General features: G+C 42.6%; 1 protein-coding gene across 1 annotated transcript in view; it reads left to right on the forward strand.

Annotated features, from left to right (window-relative positions):
* Positions 1-12,436, forward strand: part of TMEM94 (transmembrane protein 94) — a 93,696-nt gene that overhangs the window by 42,517 nt on the left and 38,743 nt on the right. The window contains exons 4-10 of the mRNA XM_081318584.1: positions 1,507-1,634; positions 3,184-3,320; positions 6,103-6,305; positions 6,877-7,028; positions 7,163-7,265; positions 8,595-8,681; positions 10,284-10,400. Coding sequence (XP_081174710.1) covers positions 1,507-1,634; positions 3,184-3,320; positions 6,103-6,305; positions 6,877-7,028; positions 7,163-7,265; positions 8,595-8,681; positions 10,284-10,400 — 927 coding nt within the window. The remainder of the gene's footprint in view (positions 1-1,506; positions 1,635-3,183; positions 3,321-6,102; positions 6,306-6,876; positions 7,029-7,162; positions 7,266-8,594; positions 8,682-10,283; positions 10,401-12,436) is intronic.

Genomic DNA, 12,436 nt, shown 5'->3' on the forward strand with positions numbered 1-12,436 from the left:
ATACAAGGATTAGGAAAAATAATAAAAGATTTCACATAAGAAATCAATTCAGTCAGCTCAAGGTAAAAACACAAAGCATTACTAAACATGGAATATGGCATTTAATTTCCAGTTTATATGTAAGCAAACAGCATTAAGATACCTTGTTTCCCCCAAAATAAGACCTTGTCTTATATATTTTTTTTGCACCAAAACATGCATTAGGGCTTATTTTGGGGGAAACACGGTACCAGGGTGATCAGCCCGGCTCATGAATAAGAGACGGTGAGTGCACAGGGGCCAATGGTGTCTGCCAGCAGCTGCAGCCCCCTGGCCCCTTGGTGTAGCGCAGGTAAGTCCGATTGCAGAGGTAGAGGCGGGGGGGAGGCAGGCGATCCAGATGTGCTGTGTGGCTGCCTTGCTCGCGGGAGGCTTGAGCGGCAGCACTGGCAGGAGAGAGGCAGAGGCACAGGGGGGACGCAGGTGATCCAGATGTGCTGTGCAGCTGTCTAGCTCACACAAGCCTCCCACAAGCCAGGTGGCCGTGCAGCAGGTCCGGATTGTTTGTCTGACCCCCTGTGCCTCTGCCTACGTGCTTAGATTTACCTTTGGCACTGTGCTGGTGGGCTGTGGCTGCTGCTGGACACTGTTGTCCCCTGCATGCTCAGTGCCTCCTGTGCTGGCCATGCCCACCCACCCCCATGCTTATTTTTGGGGTAGGGCTTATATTAGGAGCACGCTCAAAAATCATGGTAGGGTTTATTTTCGGGGTGGGTCTTATTTTCAGGGAAACACGGTAACACTGACTTCATTCCTCTGAAGCTGGAGGAAACCTGTAGTAATTGGGGAAACCATATGACACAAAAGACACCTTTCTTCTCTGTCAGTACTTCTTGTTGTATAGAGGTTATCTATCTGTAATCTAAGTGTGGATTTGAAGGTAATTTCATGTGTTTAAAGGCAATTCTCCCTATTTTTTGATTGCAAGCGATTTTTGGTGTTCAGGGAAGTGAAAAACGTTCAGCAGTAGGGGGCAGCTGGGATGAAAGTTAGGCCACCATGAGGTCCAGGGGAAAAATTGGATGCCAAGGTTTAATTTGGGGTAATGGTTTTTTTTTATAGTTAGAGGTTTTGCTGGATTTATTGTTGTAAAGATTGCTAGTAACCTTTACCATTCAGGGAAGGAAATGATAATTCCAGGGTGACAAATTTCTACAATATTTCCTGCTGTTGAGAGGCTAGAATAGAGAACTAGCATTCTTTGTAGACAGGGCTCATGAACATCTGTCTGTCTATCTGTTTTTTAGGCTGTCTATCTGTTTCTCTGGCTTTCTGTGTGTCTATATCTGTCAGTCTACCTATCTTTTAAGCTTGGAATATGGATAACAAGAATCTTGTATCTACAGTCCTTGCGCTCCCAATGTAACTTAGTTCCACTGTTGTTTGTCTTGAGCTTTGCAGTTGGATAATAAAGTCTAGTTTCCATTTGTGAATGTAGCCCCATTCTTTATACTTGTCCTATTGTAGGAAGTATGGAAAGCCAGTTTTCTGTATCATGGCAACCGTTGTTCCTGTTTTCACTGGCCAGGGGCATCTCTGATGCTTCTAACCATGCTGCTACTATTCTGCTGCTATGGGAGCCAACCCAAAGGAAGGTAAGTCATCTATACATTTTCTTAGCCTTCAATTTCAAAGTTCATATTCTATGGAAAACCATAAGCATGTTTTTTTTGCATAATCATACTTTAAAGCTGATACAAATTCAACCTGGATTATGTAGGATTTATCAAACGCATGAACCATTTCCAGGCAGGTTGAAAGCATATTATAATAATAGTATCTTAATCTGGTGACAATAGGAAGTATGTGTGTGTGTGAGTGTGTGTGAGTGTGTGTGTATATGTGAAGGTTATAATGGATTCTTCAAAGAAAATAATTGATATTATTATGAGTCCAAGATCCACCCAAAACCTCCTGCTTTTGCCTTGACCAATATGGATATGGAATGAAAACTCTGTTAAGATTTAAGTATATGGATAGGCTCATAAGAGATCATGTGATTAGTGACTGAAAGCTGGTAGCATTGGTGATAGGGCTATGCAACTGCCTAATTGTTCTTAAGACTTCACACTTTAATCCCCTTTGTTCGCTGTCTTCATGCTTACGAAACTGTCCCAAGTATTTTGAAAGACTGTTATGAAGTTTTTCCCCCAGCTTGCTTCAAAATTGGGCATTCAGTTTGATAGAGAGTCCTACAGCTACCAATGCCTGGCCTTATGTCTTTTTTAAAAATGAAGTTTATTCGAAGAAATATTGACAGGCGTGACTTCGTAGTCAGTCCTTCTAACCAAAGGACTCAACCTGTTTTAGTTGATGAATTTCATCAGATCCAGAGCTATAATAAGGAGACTGCATTGGCTTTGGCAGCTCTGCTGTAAAGTTAGATTATGAGTCAGATGATTGAAGCTGATTCACAGTGCTGGCCCAAGATGCCTTCTGGCTTGAAGTGAAGGATAACATTTGATGTTTAAAAACATTAAATGAATAAAATGTTAAGGTATTTCACTTCCTTGAGTTATTTATGGGAAATAAATAAGTTAATAAATAAGTAAATAAGCAAGCAAGCAAATAAACAAGCGAGCAAATAAGCAAATAAATAAAGTATTCAGAAATTGGTCAGACTGGTAGCTTAATTTTATTCTATTGCTGTTAGCAATGGGATGCACATATAACTTTGTGACCTCATATCCTTTTATGAACAGCTGACTGAGACAAAGGGCTCTCTCTGGTTGGCCATGAGAGAAATGAAGAGAAATATTTTATATGTTATAATTTCATTTACATTCCTGCTGCTGTTGCATGATTTAAATGAATAGGAGGTGTAAATCCTTCTTGAGTTAAAACAGAGGTTTCCTTACTAATGAGGACCCAGATTGTTGGGGGCAATTAAGCTGACTTTGTAATAATGCCGTTTGGGGTGTGTGTGAAAGCCCTAACAAGCAGGCATATACATAGAATGAAGGCTACTGCTAAGCTTGTAAGCCGCCCTGAGTCTTCGGAGAAGGGCGGGATATAAATGGAATAAAAATAAAAATAAAATAAAATAAAATATCTGTTGGCCTTTATAGGTAGAGTCCAATCTGCTCTGGGTCTGGTCATAATTCTTTCAGCTGCTTAAAAAGTCTCATGCTTTGCTTTAAACAGTGAAGGTTCAGAAATCGTAAATGCCTTGGCACTGTTCTTCCTGGTGCTACTTGACCTCTTTGTGATTGGACGGCAAGAGAGGATGAAATGCAGGGAAATTGAGAGGAGACTTCGGAAAATCATCAGCAGAATAAACGGTAAGATCCCCCCCCACCTTCCTCTTTTTCCACCTTTATTGCTTTTGTTACCCTATGTAGATGTGGCTGCATCCATCCAAAAGCAGATCTTAGAACCTTTGCCATTGTTTTTTTAATTATTTATTTCATAGATTTATATCCCACTTTTCATTCAGGAGCTCAAGATAGTATATAAATGTTCCTCCCTCCCATTTTTTCTCCACAAGAACAACCTGTGAGTTAGATTGTTTAGGCTGAGAGGGAGTGACTGGCCCACTGATCCCTAGAGAGATATTGTGAATAAGAATTAGTACTTGGAATTCTTTACTCATAATCCAACACCTTAATCACTACACCATGAAGACTTTCTATACTTTTTTTTTGCCTGAAGAAATAATCTTTCTTAATTAACAGCAGATAATTCTCCAGAAAGGGACGCGGTGGCTCAGTGGGTTAGGACGCTGAGCTTGTCGATCAGAAGGTCGGCAGTTTGGCGGGTCGAATCCCGAGTGCCGCGTAACAGAGTGAGCGCCTGTTACTCGTCCCAGCTTCTGCCAACCTAGCAGTTCAAAAGCATGTAAAAATGCAAGTAGAAAAATAGGGACCACTACGGTGGGAAGGTAACAGCGTTCCGTGAGCCTTTGGCGTCTAGTCATGCCCGCCACATGACCACGGAGACGTCCTCGGACAAGCGCTGGCTCTTCGGCTTTGAAACGGAGATGAGCACCGGCCCCTAGAGTCGGAAACAACTAGCACGCATGTGCGGGGGAACCTTTACCTTTACCTTTACCTTAATTCTCCAGAAGGTTCATATAGTAACTGTGTCCAACAGTGATATTCCTCTACGTTCTCTCTTTGTCTTTATATTCCATCATTGCTACAGTACTTCCCCCTACCCCGCCCCCCCTTCCATCTATCTGATGTTTTCATGACAGATGTGAACCAGGCATTTGGTTAGTCTTTGTTTTCCCTCATCTGATGGTGCCACATCAGAGACTGTTGGAAAATGGATGGCCATATAAACTATACATATACAAATATACAGAGAGAAGTATCCTCAATTTGTTCTTATTCCAGTTACTGCAATGTTGCCACTGTAATTTTTATATGTTAGGATAGTAATAGAAATATGTTTTGCTTTTTTCATTTTCTATACTTGTAAACCATCTCTTCATTCAAAAAAGGAGTTTGGAGTCATATGCCCCAATATCAGATACAGGTAGTCCTTGACTTACAACAGTTTGTTTAGTGACCATTCGAATTACAATGCCACTGAAAGAGTGACTTATGACAGTTTTTCACACTTATGACTGTTACAGCATCCCCATGGTCATGTGATCAAAATTCAGACACTTGGCAACTGACTCATATTTATGACGGTTGCAGCGTCCCGGCGTCATGTAATCACCTTTTGTGACTTTCTGACAAGCAAGTCAATAGGGAAGCCAGATTCACTTAACAACCGTGTTACTAACTTAACAACTGCGGCAAGCAAGGTCACAAAATGGGGCAAAACTCGCTTATCATCAGAAATTTTGGGCTCAGTTGAGATTGTAAGTTGAGGACTAGCTATATTTATTTATTTATTTGATTTGATTTGATTTGATTTGTATACCGCCCTTCTCCCGAAGGACTCATTTTTTAAGTGCTACACAAAAGGAAATTAAAGCGAAGCATCGGTAGCTATGACAGTAACAGCATGAACCTTATAAAGTATTTAAACTAAATAAAATATAAACTTGAAATTTAAAAATGTTTTGATAAATAAGTAGATTTTAACCTAGCACCAGAAATAATGCAACAAGCATTCTTCCTGTGACTGGGGATTCTGAAACCAGTCTGCCACTATGGAGAAGAATGTCTCATATTAATGGGCAGAGAGGATAATCTTAAAGCATGTGAAGCTTGATAAGGACCCTTGGCCAAATCACTGCTGCTGTCTTTGTTTCCTTATTCCCCTCCATCTGGATCTCCATCCTGTTATGTCTTCTGTGAACAAACATATTACTTGCCAAAGCTATCCAGATGTGGAGGTTTTTGATGCACTGCAGGGAAAGCTGCAAGAACCACTGTTGCTTGTTTGCAATCTCTATAGGAAGACCCAGCAGATTGTTTGTAGCATGAACTAAAGTAATGGATTGCACTGATGCCATTAAAATACACGTTTTAGGAAATGTGTGTAGGAGTTGTTGAAGAACAAGTGATTGGAAAAAGAAAACGGGGAGAGTATTAAGTCCCTCCTGCCGTGCTTGAAATGAACATAATTTCTCTAAAATGGAATGGATGCCAACAGATCCAGGAGGATTGTATTAATTAATACTGGGGCTGGAAGGATAAGGTTAGGCTTTTAATTGGACATATGTCATGCTTAATTTGACCTTAAAATGAACTCAGAATAAATTCCTGCTGCAACTGAAATCTGGATCAATGTTTAGCAGTATGACTTTAGTGGATGGGACCTCACGAAATAATCCCTTCACGCATGGAGGGTGGCCAAAAAGAATTATTTATGCAACATTGGAAAGAGACGTCTGCACATGATTTGCAGTGGTGGATTGCCAATATGTTTTGTTTGTTAACCGTGAATGACTTTTTTTTATCAAAGCAAGGAGGGAAGCTAACAAATTCTAATTTTTCTGGTAATGTTCTGGTTGCCTATCTATTTTCTCCCTCCCTCATGGAATACTTTTCCTATTAGTATTTTAGTCAGTATCTATATAACCATGATATATCTGTTTGATATCTTTATTTTTCTACTATGTTGCTTGTTTAATAACCATATTCTGTTAATCTAATATTTCAGATACTTTAAAAGATAATAAAGAACTAATCTGGACAAAAACCATGTACCCTGACCTTCACATGCCCTTTGCCCCATCCTGGTCACTCCACTGGGTCTATAGGGATGGTCACCTTGTCAACCTCCCAGTAAGCCTGTTGGTAGAAGGTGATATTGTTGCTCTGAGGCCAGGCCAGGAATCCTTCACCTCTCTTAGAGGGATTAAGGTAACTCAGATTCTTCTTGATGGTAATAATGATGGTGATGTACTAGTAAAAAACAAGGATTTGTGCTGGAACTCTGACTTGGCATGTCCAAAGTCTGATTCTGGGTTTCTTTGGATTCAAAGTATTTAACATTTTTCTACATAAACATGAGTATTAAAAACATCCATAAATTTCTTCCTAACAGGGCCACAATTAAACATTTCTTTTAAAAATGGAAACCAAATACTTCAGAAAACATCAGCATACACAGCTTGTGATGAAATCACTTGTTTCTGTAACGGGAAGAATAGATTTAAAATAATAACAAATGCATTTATTTCTTTTCATTTTTAAGAAGTACGCTTAATTTGTTGTTGTTATATGCTTTGGAGGTTCTTTGAGCAGAAAACCAGGGTTCAGATAATGATGCTATAAAAGACTATTGTGTCAGCCAAGCAACAGTAAATTATAGGTATTAGTAAAATAAGATCAATTGCTGTTAGGTGCTTAAAGAAGCCTGAACTTTCTGTAAGCTATTTGAGTTGCCTGTTTGTTAGACAGCCTCTGTCACTGTCTGATCTTTTTCTAACAGGATGATGAGCACATTGTCTTAGAGCCAGGGGATCTGTTTCCTCCTCTTTCTCCCCCACCCTCTCCCAATGGGGAGATGAAGAAAGGACCCCAGAATCCTCAGATGTTTCGACTCTTTCGGGTCACAAAAACACCAGTGATCGACAATGTTCGGTAAGTTCTTAATTCTTGGATAGAGTTCTTCTCCAAGTGTAACAGAGGTTTGCTGGGTACAAAGCCGGCAAAAGGTAATACGTTATTGACAGTGTTTTTAAGATCCTCAATGACTTTTCATTTGTTTGTTTCAGATTATGTTTAGACACGGGCTTATCACGGTCTGTGACTGCTCTAGATAATGAGAGATTCACAGTACAGTCGGTGATGCTGAAGTTTGCTGTTCCTGTTGTGCTGGTATGTGTAATTGGTTGTAAGAAGCAGCTCTTCGGTTTTGGTCCAGTCAAGTTCTAGGTCAGGGGTAGGCAACCTTGGCTCTTTTATGACTTGTGGACTTCAACTCCCAGAATTCCTGAGCCAGTTATGCCTACCCCTGTTCTAGGTGATTAGGACTATCCTGATGAGTGATGGTTTTCTGTTCCTTTGCAGAAATAGTCCTTGATATATATTTTTTTTGCAAGTCTTGAGCATTCATTTGTAGAAATAGGAGGAACTGTTTTGTGTACAGAAGAGAGCTAGACAAAACGGATGGAGCAGTTTTGAGGGGAGAAAGAGAGAGAGGAGAGAATTAATTATTACAGTCATAGACCAACACAGAAGAAGAGGAGATAGCTTAACTAAATCCAAGGTGAACCCTTTCTTTCTCTCTCAATCTCACTAGCAAGATGGGTGTACCGGGTATCCAGATTTTAAAGGATGATGGCAATATTTGTGCACAGCTAAAGTCGATACATCTGCAGTGTCCATTCTTTAAGATGTCTGATACAACAGTGCATGGCATAGGGACCTCTTGTGTTGACTTTGGTAACATGGACTAAGTAAGCCTGTTTTTAAAAATATATATTCAAACCTGTCAGAATATTGATGGAGACCTGTTTCAGAGAAAACAAGTTTAGTGGCTACTGGTCCTTTCCAAACACAGTTTAAAACTTTTTCTTTGGAATGACATATAATTCTGCTTGGAATTTAAGATCTAGATGAGAGAGATCCTTCTGTCTGCCATGCCATCATTGGAGACTCTTTGGGAATCTTTCCAAGACAGGGCCTTTTCAGCAGCTGCTCCCAAGAAAGCCAGACTAGAACTTATTTGTGGTGGAGGACAAATTGACTTCTATCCATAGCAGTGTTTGAAAATCAAGCTTGCTGAAACAGTTTTTAGCTAGCAAATGCTGTTTCCTTAGTGTGTTATTGACACATTTTAATTACATTGTTTTGATGTTTGGAACTTTCTAAGGGCTACCTGCTGTGAGAAGTGTTTTTCAGAAAACATCTTTTAATACATATAATGAAAATGACAAAGCCTGTATTCTCAGGCTCAGTGTCCTCTCTGTTTAAACTGCAGCAGTGGCAAATAATGTGAGCCAGCTGATGGGTTTACTGTATTTAGATCACTAGAACACCCATTTCTAGTTGATTAGTTCAACCAGAAATGGGTGTTCTAGTTTCTTTGACTTACCCCAAATCTGGGCACTGTACAATCTTTCAAAGAATAATTATGTTTCCTATAGAAGGGTGGGGGGTCTGAAAGTTGAGTTTTTAATCTTGTTTCTTTTCTTTAAATGGCAGCTTGGCTTCCTGATCACCAATGCCATGCGTTTTTTTTTCATGGCTGGTGAAATAATCCCTTGGCAGTACATGTTTCTTCAGCTTCAGGTAAAGAAAACTATGCTCTTATTATCCCCAAACTGGTTTTGGTTCTCAATTATATATATATATATATATATATATATATATATATATATATATATATATATATATATATATATATATATATATATATATATATATATATATATATATATATATATATATATATATATATATATATATATATATATATATATATATATATATATATATATATATATATATATATATATATATATATATATATATATATAAAGTATCTTTTTGCATTAACTGTTAAATACCCATGTGATGTTCATACTTTTGTATATGCTAGGTTCCACTTTTAAGCTATGCTCATTAAGGATGCATTTCGCAGTGAGAGAGGAATTTCAGGTTTTGCAGAATGCAGCTATTTGATTTGTTGAAGAAGTTTGGAGGAAGCGGGACCCATTTTGCTTCTATTTTGCATTCTGATTTTTTGGATCCTGTTTTGTTTTTGACAGCAGAAAGGGGGCATTCAAGGGAACTCAGTATTAATTTCTTACTACCGTATTTTCCGGCGTATAAGATGACTTTTTAACCCATGAAAATCACCTCAAAAGTTGGGGGGTCATCTTATACTCCCAGTCGTCTTATACGCCGGAAAATCAGCGAGCCCGGGAAGGCACGCCCTCCCCTCTCACTGTGGAGGAAGCAGGGCAGGCTGGCGTCTGGCGGGAGCCGGCAGGGCAGTCCTGCGCACACGCGCACTCCCCTTAGCAGCCGGGGAGTGCGCATGTGTGCAGGACTGCCCTGCCAGCTCCCGCCCGACGCTCTTCCCTCTTGAGGCAGCATCGCTCCCCGGCTCCTAAGGAGTCCTCGGGGATGCTGCCTCAAGAGGAAAGAGCGTTGGGCGGGAGCCGGCAGGGAAGTCCTGCACACGCGCGTGTGCGCGCAGGACTGCCCTGCCGGCTCCCGCCTGACGCTCTTCCCTCTTGAGGCAGCATCACTCAAGAGGGAAGCATCACTAAGGAGCAGCCGGGGAGTGCACGCGTGCGCAGGACTGCCCTGCCGGCTCCCGCCAGACACCAGCCTGCCCTGCTTCCTCCACAGTGAGAGGGGAGGGCGTGCCTTCCCGGGCTCGCTGATTTTCCGGCGTATAAGACGAAAAATCTTGAAAATCATCTCAAAAGTTGGGGGGTCGTCTTATACGCCCAGTCTTATACGCTGGAAAATATGGTACTTGTGTCCAGACCTTCCTGGGAAGCAAGCTCAATACCTTTGTATGATGTCCTGAGATTCCAGTTTTAAGGAACAGTGGCACTTGGACCTATTAGCAGCCCCAGTTTGTTATTTTAGTTCTGCTGATGTACAAGTAAACATGGCAAGAATGAGTCTCTCATGGAGATATATGGTGGGGTGTAAGATTCTCGAGATTCTGCCTGTAATTTACCTTTTCTTGCATTTTTCATTTATTCATGTTTATATTCTTGTATATGTAATTCCAGTGATCTTGAAAATAAGATGCTTCTTGGACATCTGTATAATGTCCTTATGGCTTTGGTCAACACTGAATATCTGGGGAGGTACTGCATCCTTAGCTATGGAAAGTGGTTGTACTCATTGTGACTTGGAATGGCATTACAGGTTAATGGTGTCTTGCCTATCCTCCCACTCCTGTTTCCAGTCCTATGGATTCTTGCCACGGCCTTTGGTGAAGCCAGGGTTCTAGCCCAGATGAGCAAAGCTTCCCCTACATCTTTGGTAGGTATTTAACAATAAAGACAGGTGGGAGGATGGACTGGGCAAAAAACCCCAATAATAATAATCTTGGAATGGGAAGTCACAGACCTCTTTTAATATTGAGAGAGGGAGATCCTATGCTCCTTCTTTCTCTTTCCCTGCTTTTTCTTTATCAGTCTTTGGAATTAGAGCAGGGATGTCAAACTCAATTTCATTGAGGGCCGCATCAGCATTGCGGTTGCCCTTGGGGGGCCGGGTGGGTGTGGCCAGGGTGGGTGCCGCCTACTGGGTGGGCGTGGCTGGAGTGCATATGGCCTACTGGGTGGGCATGGCCAGCTCTACATCATTCGCGTCAAAGGTGCCTATGGGGGCCTGGGCAGGAGTGGGACAGATCTGAGGGTCTCTGGCAGAAGGAGATGGGACCGGGGCAGGTGCCACGGCATGGTCCACTGGAGGAGCCTCACTGTTCCTCTCAGGCCATGCCGGGGGGGGGGGGCTGGACGGTGGCACGGAGGTCAAATGCCCAGCCCAGCCCTCAAGCACCTGCGGCACTAAGCCCAGCCCCACTTCCCCAAGGGGGTGCCCAGCTGCACTTACCTCCTCCTCAAGGCTGCTGCTGCTGTGCTTGCTCTCCTTAGCCAGGTTGCTCATGATGGGTACGAGGGCAAAGTCAAAAGGGAGGCCCACTCCCTCTCCATGTGAGGAGACCTGGCTTTGTATCCAAAGTTTCCTTAGCAATAGGATGGGAAACCCCACAGGATAGGCCAGGAGGAGGGGGCAAGGGGATGGTGAAAGGGCAGCAGGGAAGGATTAAGGCAAGACTTCCCTCAAACCCTCCCTCTCCTTCCTTCCTTCCTTCCTTCCTTCCTTCCTTCCTTCCTTCCTTCCTTCCTTCCTTCCTTCCTTCCTTCCTTCCTTCCTTCCTTCCTTCCTTCCTTCCAGTGGTGGGAAAATATTTGACATGAGGGAGGGAGAAAAACAGGCAAGAAACGCAGCTGGGGAAGTGTCATCCTTCATGAGGAATGAAGAAATGCACCATCGCCTGGAAGTGGCCAACACATGGTCCTCGCCTACTTCACATATCCGGCTTGGTGGGCTCTGGGGGAGGGGATGCCATGAGCAGCGTGAGATTCGATGTTACCTGCGCAATGCTGCCCAGCCCCCAGCCTGCCTGGTTTTGGCAGGCAGTGGGGCGCTCTCCTCACAGTGCTGAGAGGCTGAGCCAGGTGGCACAAATCTGAAGAGAAGTGCAATGCTGCCCAGCCCCCTAGCCTGCCCGAAGTAGGCAGGGCCATTTGCTGACCACTTCCAGGCGATGGTGCATTTTTTCATTCCTCACAAAGGGTGATACCTCCCCAGCACGCACCCTGGGGGAGGGCCAACGCAGCACTGGCCGGTCCCTCGCTGTTTCCAGACTGCCTTGTGGAGATAAGACTGAATGTATTTCAGCATAGATGACCACCATGAAATTGTACATTGGCTCCCGGCCAGCCTGGGCCGGGGCCAAGGCAGCGGGGCCTGTGCCCTCACTGTTTCCAGGATGGCTTTGCGGGCCACATGAAACCACTTTGCGGGTTGGATCCGGCCCCTGGGCCTTGTGTTTGACATGTCTGAATTAGAGGCATTCCTGAGGGAGCAGTTGAAGGGATAAAGGGACAAAACTGAAACCGGTTTGGGCTTTGATCATGAACAAAATGGGAATTATTCAGAGACCTGATAGACCATCTGTTGGTTGCAATTCTCAACTCTTTTGTGACCAGGGTTTCCAGACTTCTGTAGAAGGTAGTTGGTAAGTTTCCATTTTAGCTTGCACTGGTCTTTTGATTCTTAATTGTTTGACCTCTCTATTGAATGAATAGAGTTTTTAGAGTTGGGGAACCTATGGGGGTTTACCAATAGCAGGAATAATGTGTTTTTTCCCCTTGATTGTGTAAATTCTACTGTCAATTGATTTATATCATTCCTGCTTACTTCTGCTTCTCCTATTCAGTCTTGTTCAGCTTCTTCCATTCCTTCTGCTTCCATCTCTGCTTGCTTGCTGTAGGCATGTGAAGCTT

Source organism: Vipera berus (genome assembly GCF_964194415.1).
Source record: "Vipera berus genome assembly, chromosome: 2".
Taxonomy (NCBI): domain Eukaryota; kingdom Metazoa; phylum Chordata; class Lepidosauria; order Squamata; family Viperidae; genus Vipera; species Vipera berus.